At 39.2% G+C, this 15037-nt stretch overlaps 1 protein-coding gene across 1 annotated transcript in view; it reads left to right on the top strand.

The window, feature by feature from the left end:
- baiap3 (BAI1 associated protein 3) overlaps positions 1-15037 on the top strand; it is a 51264-nt gene that overhangs the window by 14321 nt on the left and 21906 nt on the right. Inside the window, exons 3-10 of the mRNA XM_022195146.2 lie at positions 8007-8094; positions 8637-8720; positions 8942-9049; positions 9606-9665; positions 11655-11721; positions 13038-13251; positions 13462-13506; positions 14426-14503. Coding sequence (XP_022050838.1) covers positions 8007-8094; positions 8637-8720; positions 8942-9049; positions 9606-9665; positions 11655-11721; positions 13038-13251; positions 13462-13506; positions 14426-14503 — 744 coding nt within the window. The remainder of the gene's footprint in view (positions 1-8006; positions 8095-8636; positions 8721-8941; positions 9050-9605; positions 9666-11654; positions 11722-13037; positions 13252-13461; positions 13507-14425; positions 14504-15037) is intronic.

Genomic DNA, 15037 nt, shown 5'->3' on the forward strand with positions numbered 1-15037 from the left:
ACGATGTTGGCACATCTATCCCCTCTTCTGACAAACTTTGCAGAATATTTGATGTTTTTCTGGATGACAGAGAATGCTTGACTGCCAGTTTAGCAGCAGACGTTGTTGAGGGACGTCTTTTACGTTTGACTGGGGCTTCTTCTGGAATTGCCTCAGGATCAGATTCACTGCTGCTGTTGCCCTCCTCATCACAACTTGACTCTGATGTAAACATTTGGCTTGCAGACTCTGCAGAGCAGTCACTCAGTTCAGGTAGGTGTCGTGAACGTTTTGAAGGATGGATTGTTGACATGGGTGCCACCTTCTCAGTTGTGTACCCTACTTGGCCAAAAGTGAGGTGATGTTGGGTGCGGGAGGTTTTCGCATTAACCAGTAAAAATAATTTCAAAAAATTAATATATGAATAAAAGTTCGCCAAATGCAACATCAGGAAAGTAGAAATTTTGAAAAAAATTTCACAGTCATAACCCTAATGCCTATGTTGACTCCATGCGTGGGAAAAGATGTAGAAAATTTAATGGACATAATGTTCTGCACTGTTGAGATGGCACATTGATCTAGCCCTGATTTCAGTCAGTCTTCCTGCTGGAGTGTTAAAAAATGACGTGGTTGCACCTTATTATCCAAAAATATTATTGGTTTTTGGATAGTTGCTTGAAAAAAAGAAGCAAAATTTCAAAAGTTAATCGAGAAAATTATTGACGCATTCCCACCTTGGTGGACATAATCATCACTTGCCACCCGATATTGGCCAAATCCTTTGTTTGTTTTCACACTTTTCAGCCAGGAAAATATCTCAGCTGGAAAATTAAAGATGTACTCTTTTTAGATAAAATGTAAAACATAAACATAAATCTTTACACTGTACTACTAGTATTATATATTTTATTATATGTTCTTAGTATGCTGTCTTCTATCATTTCTTTTTTGTTATACATAATTTGCTTATAACATTGCTAATGGGAGGTACATACAGAACCTTTGCGTATCTTGATTTTGTCACTGTCTTGTTTGTGCCACGTTTGTCCTGTCCTGGGTGATGGTGGAGTCTTCTTCAATGACACAAAGCTTCCCAGGTGAACAGTCATCTGATTTTTTTTCTTTTTTTTCCCCTCAGTCCTGTTTTGAAGCTTCATCTGAAGCCAAAAGTAATAGTATGAACCCGGGGTTTCTATAGCAACCTAAACATGGGCTGCTGCCATGATGTGAACTTATACTTGTAATGACAACCATGCCTATTTTTAACGTGGAACATAACCTCAGACGCTGTGTTAAACACTCATACATGTAGGTCTGAATGAATAATCCTGCGCCTATAGATGACTTTCAGGTACATTTTAAAAATTTTTTAAATGTATAATTAAACACATTTGCGCATCAGTACGTTTATGGATTTCTAATTTTAATAGTATTTTTTTATGCAATTTAGCATCAAATCTGCCTTTGTGCTTTCATTTAAAAATTAATTTAAGCTGTCAGCGTCTCACCTTCGTCTCATTTCCGATGGCAGCTCTCTGATGCTGCAGCCTCACCACTGAGCCTCATACCCTGAGCCCTCATCATTAGAGACAGGCTGTTGATCTTTGTTATCCATTCAGGCTGCTGCTGACCTGCCTTCACTCCCACTTTAATTGAGATTTTGCAAATGAGGTTGGCTAGATTTGGGCTGCTCCGTCCACAGTTGTTGACCCAGTGCAGTCTGCTCTCAGCGCTGAGCCTCTCCAGACAGACTGGCACATCGGAGGTGAACTTTTTAATTCAGTTGAGCAAATTATGTTTTTACCGCTGTGTGAGCTGCTTGTTAAGTCCCCGGAAATGCACAAGACACAGTCAGAGATCCGCTCGAATGGTCGTACAGCATAACCTACAGGGATTTCTGCTTAAATTTAGATTATGGTTTATTTTTCTTTGCTTCGTTTAAGTGTTTACCTCCATCTCTGTCAACAGTGGTGAGCGTCATATTTCACACTTGACTCCACTGTGTTTTGAATCCCGAGCTCGCTGTCGTGTCTTTAATGGATTTGACTCTTCAGTGTCACCGTGTCAAGGCTCTCATTTTTTAATAATGCAGAATAACCCAATCAATTTAGAAGGAATTAAGCAGAAATCCCTGATGCACATGAAGTGACAGTCATTGCAGAGGTAGTCAAGGCCAGCACTGTCGTAGATTTTTGAACAAATCTAGTGGAAAAAACTGTTTTGTTTTTGATTCATTGGTGAATGATTGGGCTGCACAGTCTCTGTCTTAATACTAAGACTGTATTTCTTTGAAAATGTGAAAATATGTATATATATATTCCAAATCTTATGATTTTTCTTTTAGAAAGTTTACTTCTTTGAAGCTTTTCGCTTTTTACTGTTTTTCATCATGACTTTTTTTGACAATAATTTAGAAAGAAAAGAGTCTTGCATGTCAAAATGACACCAGATTTTCTACAAAATGATGTGAATTCATGAACAATGTCAAGTATAAAGTTACACAGGGATCTTGAGTGAACAGCTCTTTTCAAGTTCAGACACAAATTCTCACAAGCTTCGACAATGAAATCTGTTTTCACTTTTACGTGAAAGAGTCTTTTTAATGTAACTTCTTATCCAAAAAGCCAAATTAAATTGATGGATTGGATTGGATTCAGTGTAAAAAAAAAAAGCACTACAAGGGAGAAACTTCCAATGAGTATGAATATTTTTCAAAGGTACTGTGTTAAGAAGCAATTCTTCCCTTCCTGACTACATGCATGCCCCTTTGCTGAGAACAGCTGACAGAAATGACACATTTATTTTTGCAATCCCAGCTTCACACTGGACAGCTACAGGCATAAATTGCAACACGTGTCAGAATCAGTTTTATTAGCAAAGTATTGATTCATACACAAGGAATGCAACTTTTTTTTCAGAGTCTAAGAATCTCATTGTACTTTTTTATTGTATGTATTTTCCCAAAAATAAGGTTTAGGAAATACTTATGACAACTCAAAAATGTCTTCTGCGCATTATGACACAGTTACATTACCCATGCCATTTTGAGTAAGAATATCTCAGGAACTACAAATATAACCCTGCTGCTTTTTTGTACAGTGATAGAAGACAGATGGAACTGTCTTGTAGAAAAATTTGGGGTCTCTGGTACCTGTCCCACACTGAGATTTTTGCCACCAAAAATAGCCAATTAAAAATCTCGTCCAACTTTGGGAGCTCATATTTTCCAGACTGAGGTACCTAGAAAGCTCCAGTTTGCTAAGTTATCACACAAATTTGTGTAGAATGGAACCCAGGGGTGTTAGAACACTTCTGTGCAGTATTTCTAGTACTTTTAAGGTCCCAAACCCCACTCGTGAGGCGGTATCTCTTAATTTTTAGCATTTTTAGCAAGCCCCCACGGGCTGCAGAGTGTAGGGAAACACCTGAGGATGTTTGTGCGGCACTAGCTACATGCAGAGGCCTTGTTTACCATCTCACAGCTCTCTGGTATGTCTAGAGGCTGAGAAATAACCACTTAAAGATGCAAAAAAATGCTGGCGAGGCTTTTTATAGCCCAAATTCTGAAAATTTCAGACCCCCACAACTAACTATTTGCGCTACAGGCCTACAATTTTGCATAGAAAGTACTTTTGTGACTATCTAATGGCATGCAAATTTACGACTAATTTGAAGATGGTGCAGCAACACCCCCAAGGAATATCTGGTCATTTCACCTGGAATGACCCGATTGTTTCTTGTTGTTTTTTTTTACAGAAATTGGAAGTCAGGGAACAGCATGTGCAACATTTTTTCAAGTGCCTACAGGTATTGGTGTTGTTACCAGTACTGAGGGAATAAATGGTGGCTCTGGATAAAGTACATATTTTACTGCTTTTATTTCTAATTTATTTCCGTAATGGTCTCCTCTCACTATTGGCTTCATAGTTCTACCAAGGAAGACAGAATCTTTAATTTTTTTACCGATTCTGGTTGGTGCAAAAGGTGTATTTCTTTTAAATATATTAGACGTTTATAATTAAGTAATTTTGATGACATGTTTCAAATTTGCACTTATGTTTGGTCATGTTTTCAAACAGGGTGACGCATCACCGATGGGTAGTTCAAGGAGCATCGTAAAATTGAAAATCTGATGATTCTTTTGGTTTCACAGTTTGTAGGTATGAGAAATTGTGTGATCAGTGGTGCAGTTTTAGGGTTCATTTTGTTAATTAAACCTGTACTTTTACTCCAGATTTTGAAAGCGAATATTTTCTGAGTATTTATCACTGTCATATCGCTTTGTCTTTGAACTAAAGATCTGACTTCATCTTCCACTACAGTAAACAGAAACCCCTATCTCAACTGTAATGGAGGGACGCGTGACCCAGTGAAACATTGTTACTGATGTGTCATCATTTTGGACACAGTGACAAACAAACAACACATTTAAGCTTCGAGGAAGGAAAATCCGCTATATTGGTTTAACTTTAATTCTTAACTGTATGAGATGTATCCAGGATGTATTTCATTTAACACTGAATCGGAATTGGTACAACGACAGAGCAGCCTTGGAGGAGTACTGCGCTCTCTCAGTGCTTTTCTAGTTTGTGTTGTTATATTGTGTAGTTTGATGAACAACAGGTAAAAAGGAACACTTTTCTCTTGTAGTCAGGGAACACATCCTGGCTGTTTTTAAAATATGTCAAATGGTCAATCAGCTATTGATCAGAAGCTTAAGCACTCACAAGAACTCGAATTGGAAATAAATTCACACTATACTGCTCTTCCTTCTGCCAGTAGTACTAGCTTGGTTGTTTCTTTTTTAAGTTACTGAACAGAGAGATTCAACCAGAGCTTTTGTGATCATATCTGCGCCTTGACACCTTTCAACCTGTAGTGTTTTGTCACTTAATCAAATGTATAATTAGAGTAAAACAAACAGCCTACTGTGTTGTATTGTCGTAGAGGTCTTCCTTTATGATAGGAGCTGCATACTTGTATTGTGCAGTGACAAGCATGATGAATCAGATTTGAAGAATCATCTTATTTTATTAGAACGCATACAGACGTCACATTGTTTTTCATGCTGCGGATGACAGTGATGTCTGCAATATTAATTACTACGCATGCACTGCCATATTATATTGAAGTTTGAAGTGAGGGGGCGTCACCTTCACACTCTTAATTAGTAATGCTTAAACATATTATCCCCAATAAAAGAAGCAGAAGAAGGAGTGTTTTTGTCTCTGCTTTGCCTCCGATTTACCCTCTAGACGGGAAAACATAATTGAAGCATTTGAATGAATTCAAAAACTAAATTAGAATAAAGCGAGTTAGGAAAAAAAAAGACCTGTTTCCTAGCAACATCAAATCAGTTTGTTATTCTGGTGCCGCGCATCTGTGTGTCTGTGTGTCTGTGTGTGTGCGTGTGTGTGCGTGTGTGTGCGTGTGTGTGCGTGTGTGTGCGTGTGTGTGCGTGTGTGTGCGTGTGTGTGTGTGTGTGTGTGAGAGAGAGGTTGAAAGATATCAGCGTTGTTTTTATATGTGATGCATTAGATCAAAATTGACTGGATTTGCAGCATTTGGGCATCATTTCTGCTCATGATCACGTTTTCCAAAATTCCAAAGAGAGTAAAGAAAAAAAGAAAAAGCCAAAAGATCCCAGACTGTCTGGACAAATCCTCGAGCTGACTGACAGAAGAAGGGACAGATTTCTGGATATGAGAATGCCCTGGATGATTGGAGATGAATGCAGAGAGAATTGAGTGACTCAAAACGCAAGTCTTACCATGAAATTAAGCTTATTTGTACTGTATGTACAAATGGAAACTGTAAGCTCCACATAACAAAGCTCCCAATCCCTTGTCTGCAGGTTTGTTTGCCGAGTCATTTAGAGATGGTTGATTTGGTTTGTAGTTTCCAGCCTTCAAACGCTGACTGAGGAGTTTCAGAAAAGAATAGCAGTTTAGGTTTTGATTTGTTTTTGGCAAAACTAACTTGTGTTTGATGCAAAATTGCTTATACATAAAAATTAGAGCATTAGTCAGTTAGTACTGGTATAGATGAGTCATTATTTGACTAATTGTTATTAATAATTGAACTGATTGAAAATATATATTAAAAAAGCCAAAAATGAAGAAGATGCATGTCAGAGAATCTGTTGCAGACTAGCTGTAGTACCTGGTTTCACCATCAGGTGGAGCCGCTTACTGTTACCTGTGAGAGGTTTTCATTGGCAGTTCTGTATCAACCAGTCACAGCGCTCTTCTAGAGTGTGCTATGATGGTGTTGGAGTTTTAGCGGTTCACATGACATGACCGTGTACAAAGCATTATCATCAGAATCTGGAATAATTACCACATAGTAGATTTCACTCTATTAATCAATTATTTATTTATCAAATATATATGCTTGCACCCCTCTAGTTAATTGAGTGTTTTTCAATTATATGTTGATTCTTTCTTTCTTTTTTTTTAAATGAAATACCCAAATGTCACTGATTTGAGCTTCTTCGATATCAATATTTGCTAGTTTTCCTACTTCTGACTCTGCCAAGGAATGCAGAGTTATGTGGCATGTTTGTCCATCTGTTTCTTTGTCCATCTGTTCGCAACATTACTCAAAAACTAACTAATGGATTTGGATTCAATTTTCAGGCCAAATCAGAAATGACACAAGGACGACCTCATTAGATTTTGGCAATGATGCGACTTTTAGTCTGTATCCACGGGTTTGTTAAAGATTTCCGTATCATTGTGAAATAGCAGCACTGTAACTATGACAACAAGTGAAGACTATGTCAGCTGCCTGCTGATGATCACATGATTGCAATCCTACTACAAATCCACCGCTGTGGATTTATCGGGACTTATTTGTGATGATACAACAACTGAGCAGCCTCGGCAGAGTACTGCTCTCTCTGAGTGGTTTTCTTTTTAGTTTGCTTTTTTTAACTGGATATCTTTCATTGCACATTATGAGTAATAGCCTATCATTACTGAAGGGTAAATAATGAGAAGTATTTTTCAAGAAAGGAGGATTCCTATTGAGAATATAATATAAACTTTTGTCTATCTAAACTAAAGACATCCCTCTTTAAGTTTAACCAGGCTCAATGCCAGTGAAAACCTCCCCAACTCTCCCAGAACTGCTGCCATTAGTGTCCATCAATACCTCGGGTGTTCGCCATCGGCTCCCCCATCTTGGTAGGAGTCGGTGGGTGCTGGGATGGGCTGCCACATGCCTGCTGTGATGTGATGACGCTAATAAAGGAGTGTGTCAGGGCCTCTGTGGACAACTCTTCTGCATAATGTGATGGGGATTGGCTGAGTGATGAGGGATGAGGCAGAAGCTGGGATGGTGAGGATGGCGGGGATGAGGAGGCAGACAGCATGGCCGATCCCAACGGTTCTGCCACGGCTCACATCAGAGCTGCTGTAATTTCCATAGAGGCCGGGAGGAAGATGATCCCTCAGGAGATTTGGGAGGAAGGTAAGGTGGGAGCGACGGTGCTGCTGCTGGTGGAGGTGGAGGAGGTGGTGGTGGTGGGGATTCCCAAGGTGTTCAGCCAGCTACTCCCTCCCTGACTGTGCCCGTATCACCATGACAACTGGGGCTGGCGGGAGTTCGGGGATTCACTCACACCTGGAGGAAACAGAAATCATCATTTGCATTTTGCACACGGCATCGCTCATCACATCAGATTAACATGGTTCATGCAGAGTGCAGGCATGTTGATTTATTTATTTTTTTTGGTGCTGATGACTAGATGAGGTTTGATAACTAATAAAGCGCTGAACCGCAGAAGACAGAGTCCAGTAGTTCACCATAAGAAGGAAACAGATCATCTTTATTGACAGACGCTCTTCAGAAGTGTCTGTAAACAGGATGCAGTTTGATCCCACCGATGTCACTAAATCCTGCTGTTTAATTACTAATCTGATGTTAAACTGATCAGATGGCCATAGTGCGACATGCATTTCGACTCACTTTTCTCTCTATTTTTAGACGTGACTGTTTGTCAACCTTCTCCCTCTTCTTGGCAGGATTTCAGAGGCGAGTGTGGAGTTCTTTGAGCGTATGAATGCCATCCTGCAGAAACAGGAGAACATGATGCGGGCGGCCCAGGCTGAGGTAACCCCCACCCAATATGAACCTTTCCATCTGTTGTACTCTTCTGTACAGTATGTGCAGCGAGCAGGCCTCGGTGCTGTATTTCACCCCATTGCCATGGCCACTGTGACGTCTGCGGACAGAAGGACAGGGTCAAATGGGTGTTTAGAAGACTGGAAGCTCAGCTGTGACGAGCTGCTGTCGACGGTTCTGTTCAGTTTCTCCCACTTCCACGGTTGGGTGATGATGCTTTATTAGTGTGTTTGTGAAGAGCTGAGTAAAAGAATAAGTAAAAAGCAAACGGTTGATCATCGTCGAAACATAAGGAGTGTCCGCACAATTAGCTTTCCACGCACTGAAGTGCAATGTAAATCTAATAATGTAGCATACAATAATATCATATACTTTACATTGTAACAAGCAGTTTTCTGTCCTGTACTTTTAATAAAATAAGGTTTTGATTCAGGGTTTTACCTCTAATAAAGGATTTTGACCTGAAAACTTCCTCTAAAAAAAATCAGTGGAGGTTTTGTTTTGAACAAACTTCTTTTGTCCCCTCACAGTGCCAAAGAGGGGCCTGCACAGTTCCGCCGCCCCAGGAGCATGTGGACCAGGCCTTTATCCCCGACAGAATCAGCAGGACTGAGGTGTGTCAGCTCTGCTTTTTTTTTTTCTTCTGGTTTTCATCGTACTTCAGCAGGGATTAAATTCTTTTTTGTAAACACTCAATAAAAGCACAGTTGTGGCTTTTTTTTGTTCCTGCTTTTGATGTGCAGCAGAGAAGAAGGCACGAAGGCAAAAGAAAACAGGCTTTTTTCCCTTTTTCTTTTGAAAATGTAGTTATTAAGTCGAGTGTGTTTTCATGTAGCTGGACCTGCTTTATGAAGAGGCTGTGTACACGGTGGTCAACAGGGTCGGAGTGCCTTCACCAGAACATGTGAAGAGTGATGATGAGCTGTTTGCTTACCTGCGGAAGGTATCTGTCTGTCTGTCTGTCTGTCTGTCTGTCTGTCTGTCTGTCTGTCTGTCTGTCTGTCTGTCTATCTATAGAAGAACAGACTGTATTTTCTGAGCTCTATTAAATGTCTCCTCGTAACACTGATGGTCGCCTCACAGAGAGCGTTATTTGTTGTGAACAGGCTGTAAGAATCTGAACAGATGCTCTTGGCTCAAAACTGATTAAACATCAAAGCCCAGTCACGCTGTGTACTGATATTCAGCTCTGATATTGCATTGATTCAGATGATGTCACGCTCAGGACTGTAGCCTCTTCTTTTTTCTGGAGTGGGTATCTTTTTTTTTTTCTTTTTCTTCTTCAAAGTGTGTAGCTCGGATTCCCGGTTAGGTCAGGTACTGGCAGGGACAGAATTAAAGATTTTATAAAGCGAATTTCAGTGTTTTTTTTAGTGGATTTTTGTCAGCTTTAATTAAACCCATAATAAATATTGGTTGTTAGTTTGGATTTTAAAACAGTAAGTTTATTCTGTGTTATTGTTACATAAATTATTTTTTTTATTGATCATCTCTCCAAGGTGTTTGATATGGGTGAGGAGGAACATGAAATCATTCTGCAAAAAGTTCGAGAGGCCAAGGTGAGACATTTTGTGTTGTACAGACTGTGATGCATTACAGGACTCAAGCAGGTTTCAGATGTTTCCTAATGGCATTTAAAATATGTAAAATGAAAACTATTTACATAGTTTCCATACTGGTTAGCTGTAATCTAACACTAACATAACGTGACTTACACAAAAATAACTTGTGTGCACTAATAATACTCCTTCAGTGTTTCTGTTAACTAAAAAAAAAATCTGTGCAATACAACTGATATGTGCGATGTTGTTGTTTTTAGAACTACTACTGATTTGTATTTTGCTTTATTTAGATTTTTATACCACATTCCTTAAATGTTGGCACAATCTTTGCTGCTGTGACACTACAAATTTACCCAATGTGGGATTGATAAAGGATCTTAGCTTAGCTTAGCTTAGCTTTGCTTAGCTTAGCTCGACTTGGCTCGGCTTGGCTTAGCTTGGCTTATCTTTTGCTAACTGTGCTATAACATGTCAACCACTGCTGCTGTCCTTTCAGTCAAGATCTTTTCAGTTCAGTTCAGTTCTTCTTCATATGGTGCCAATTCACAACAAGTCATCTCAGGGCACTTCACAGAGTAAGGTCAAGACTTTACAGTGTTATGTTAGAAAGAAAAACCCAACAAATCCAACGACTGCTGGCAGCACATCATAGCAACAAGCCCCTTGGAGTTCTCAGAGTACATATTTAGAAACATCACTAAACCCTCAGTTGTGTAGCCACAGGAGGTGTTTTGCAGGGGGTGGGGTGTTTCTCAGTCACACTGGTCAGCATTGACTTTCTGAAAAACAACTTGATCAAACTCCCCATGATTTGGCCAGTTTTTCGTATTCTGAAACCAATTTCTCAATGGTTTTGGTGCATTCTTGAAACTGTCTGCCCTTTCTTTACAGGATGTTTAAATATCAAGGTATTCCTTCATTGCACAAATAATTACAAGCAAAATAGACAGACCGCTCATCACAGTCTGTCCTTGCATGATATTGCAATACAGAAAAGGATAAGACTGAGCAGTACACGCAGCACTTTAAAGTCTTTGTTCACCTCCTGATGTGCTCATCTGTTGGACCACAAACTCTCATCCACATCACAATGAATCTCTTCCCTTCCAATGCAGCAAGGATGGAATCTTTTGAAACGTCTTATCCAGCCTCTGCAAGAAACTGCTGCGATGTGTTTTTGCCTTTGTGTGATGCAGTTCTGTAAAACAGCCACATATCACGCTGACACGATCCGTCAACAAATTGCAGTACAAAAAGTGAAGGCAAAAATGTCACATCTCTTGCAATCAGTCTCGTACATACAGCAATGTCTAACATCGTGCTGTTGAAACGGATATATGTCATACAGACAAAGTGCAGCTTTTTGCATTTTCAGTCATCAAAATCTTTGCCATGTGTGAAAATACTGTCTGACACAGCACAACAAATGATTTTGACAGTGTTTGTAAACAGCAACAAAAAGGCTTGTCATTCTCACTGCACTGACATGTTGACTGACATAGATGTTGCTTCTGAGAAATAGATTTTGACATCGTGTGGTTGCTACAATTTTTTTTCGAAAAATATACTTACCATTAATCAAATGTCAAGGGCCATGCCCGACATGCACCAAAGCACTTGAGAAAAAGTGTTGATATTTCCTCATATTCAGAGTCTGAAAGGAAATAATATGGTGGACTTGAGAGCCAGAGTTTGAATGCACCAGCGCCCTTGAGGGTTTTTTTTTTTTTCAAAGTTGTGAGATGTAAGATTTTCTTTTTCTTGACCATCAAGGACATTCCAATATCCCTGTAAGGTCTTTTAAAATAGCAGTCTATGCAATTCTACCTGCATTAAACATTCAGTATATACAGCAATTAGTTTCTTACTCTACAATGCAGGTGTAGGTTTCCTTGAATGAAATTACTGTACAATTAAATTAATTGGAATGTGATAAATTTTTCATACGTTTACAGTTCCATTCTAACCAGACTCCTTTCTCCACAGCGAGCCAGTTTCTCCTTGAGAGTTTCTGTCATGAAAGCGAAGAATCTGATGGCCAAGGATGCAAATGGTGAGACATTTGGAGCTTTAGATAACTCCTTTTCTTATGGGAAGTAATAGCTCCGTGGAGTGCGCCTTACTTAGTGTGGACTGGAAAGTTTTCGTTAATGGTCAACTGATTTACCACAAGTCCACGAGCGTTGTACAGCGTTAGGCCACTCCAGTTCATTCGACCCGTTCAAAATGTGTGAGGCCTCTGCAGGTTTGACCAGCAGAGGTGGTATAAGAGGTTCCTGCAGGATGGCGTCTATCCCAGCTGACTTAGGGTGAATTTACGAGACACCCTGGACAGTTTACCAGTCTCTCACAGGCTATATATAGAGACAATCACTCACATTCACACCTACGGACAATTTACAGTTACCAATTAAACCCACGCATGCACAGGAAGAACATGCAAACTCCATGCAAAACATCCCAGGAAGGGAGGCACACAAATCAGGGATCTTCTAGCTGCAAGGCAAAAGTGCTAACCACCATGCCACTGTGCAGCCAGTCCTGATAAATCATCTTGGAGAAATTCAAGGTATCCAGTTACTTATACATGTTGCATTAAAGATAGACAAGGAAACAATGTACAAAAGAACATGCCATTAATGTGAAATAGGATTCTGAAAATGCTGGTATTTACAAAAAAAATGGTGCAAAAATTGTTGTTATTTACAATAAGAGTCAATATATAATTTAGGGAATTTCAACTAAGTTACCCATTACAAAAACACCTCTAGAGGAAGTGTGCTAATTCCAAATCACATGACCTGGTTCAAATTATGTCATTTCCTCCTGAAGAAAAGACTGGCAAGACTCCAAGGCTTTGTGTGTGAGTCAAGTGTGGATTTATCGCAAGTCAACAGGTTTACTACAATATCTTTATAAATAATTTTCAATTTTACTCAATTCTGTATATAATAGTTTGCAGAATCTTTCTCTTAAAGTGCCATGTGGTATTTGGTTACAGGCGGCCATGTTGATTTTTGACCAGAAAACAGCAAAAATTTCTACTGTGGTACCTGCCAACTATGTTACATTAAATCCCGCAATTAATATTGACCCATAAAATGAAGTATTGGAAACAGTACAAATAGGTACAATGTGAAAACAGAACTAATAGTAAGCATGTAGGAGAGGTGCGGTGCATGGGTGGGCCAGGATTATTGGTTTTATTGCACAGTTCAGTTGGGTAAATACTGTAAACACAACTTCGCCTTTTAAAACTCACTGTATCTCTCAGATCAGTCTAATGAAATACTACACAGCCTTCATTATTTCTGCATCGGACTGCCCAAGCTGACAAAGTTCATGTGTCATGTGTATCACAACCTCCAGGGTACAGTGACCCCTACTGCATGCTGGGAATCCTGGTCGGCCAGAGTCCTCGGGAAACAGAGGAGAAGAAGGAGAGAAAGTTCAGCTTCAGGAAGCGGAGGGAGAAGCTGGAGAAACGCTCCAGCACCAAGGAGGTGTTACCTGCCAGGTGCATCCAGGTGACCGAGGTCAAACCGGAGACTCTCAACCCGGTGTGGGACGAGCAGTTTGTGTTGTGAGTACAAAGACGAACTGAGTACTGTACATGGTGATGCGTCTCATGCAGGATTCACAGTTTTATTTTCACACTGACACCCAAAGCTGTTAGTTATGTGAGCAGTGGAACTCATTCTGTGGAAGGACTGAGCTGGTTAATGTCAGTGTTAGTCATGGAAATGGTCATTTAATTAACGACTTTCCTGTCGTTTGGTTGTTTCTTTTTTAGTGAAATAGATGATGTCCACAATGACCTCTTACATCTGGACATATGGTAAGATCAGAGCATGTGGACACCTTAAAACACCTCATAGACACATTTCTCCGTGTATTAGATTAGATTTGTGTGATTTAATTTCAGGCCTTGTATCGCAAAAATACATATAAAACAAATCTACATATTTATACAATAAAGCTGAAGCCAGTGTTTGTCTATCTGCAGTTTCCCATCTCTATAAATATTTAGTCATTGTTCAATAAAACTTTTGCAAACCCATAACAAATGCATGACATTACATCTTCACATCTTAGTTTGTCGAACCACTAGTCTAAAAATCCAACTACTCTCAACTTAATTTGATAAAAGACTAAAAAGATCCTACAATTATTTCAGTTTAGTGCCCAAATTCATCAATTGTTGTTGGAATTTTTACTTGGAGTAGAGCCAATAAATAATTTTTATTGGAAATTATCATCTAATCAATGCAGAAACCTTTTGCAGTAAACCTTTTGGTTCTCTGTCTGACTTTATTTTCATGTTGTGGTCAGATGGCAAAATATTTCAAATCAATCTCTCATATTTCTTTAAAAGCTGCCTGTCTTTTTTTTTCTTAGCAAAATAGCTTAATGGTTCAAGTGAGCAAATAAAATTCCAATTGTAGGTGGAATGGAACAACAATCACAATGTGTCTGCTTTGTCCACGATGTCCTTCATTACGAATATGATCACTGTACAGATTAAATAACGCTTTGAACTTGATGTTCTGTATTATGAAATATTCCACTTATTCAGAAAGTTTTCAGCCTCAAAGTGAAGAGCTGTAAAGAGCTTATTGGATAACATTTCTTGACCTTGCTTATAGATGTTCTTCACTTTTCAGTTTTGCTTATTGTTGTTCAAAGAGAATGAAACCTACAGAAAATGTGAGGCTGTTAAAACCTTTAATTTGCTCTATTTTTTTTAAATTCTGTAGGGACCATGATGATGATGTTTCTGTTGCTGAGGCCTGCAAAAAGCTCAATGAAGTCAGCGGACTTCGAGGAATGGGCAGGTAGAAGAAAACACTGTCCGCTGTGCAGTTATGTAAACCTCTGAGGATGTACGAAATGGTCAAAATTCCAGCTTTTTAAAAATGTTTTGGGCAAAAATACTGCATATATCTTGTTAAATCTGTTGATGAGTCATTAGACATGTCAATCAAAGGGTCATTTCCATGCTCACTAAGCCAGAGGCGGCAGTTTTTTGAATGAAGAGGCCTAATTCTTGTGCAGTTGTTGACAAAGCTCACACCAACCCTGCTTGTTAATTTTACAGGATCATGTGGTATTTGTCCTTTGAAAGACTGACATGCGGGAAAGTGCGGTGCCAATAAAGCCGTGCACACAGAAAACACAGGGAGTTCATAGAGGTCACTGAGAGACCAATAAACAGGAGTCATGTCTAGTGAAGACTTGGAAATGTCAATCACAGCCCAGGGACAACACAATCACAATTCTGTGGAGAAAAATGTGCTTTTTTCATTAAAAAAAAATGAGAAATTGTCAACTTACATTGGAAAATTAAACTCTCTAATTGCAAGTAAAGT

Source organism: Acanthochromis polyacanthus, chromosome 21 (genome assembly GCF_021347895.1).
Source record: "Acanthochromis polyacanthus isolate Apoly-LR-REF ecotype Palm Island chromosome 21, KAUST_Apoly_ChrSc, whole genome shotgun sequence".
NCBI lineage: Eukaryota > Metazoa > Chordata > Actinopteri > Pomacentridae > Acanthochromis > Acanthochromis polyacanthus.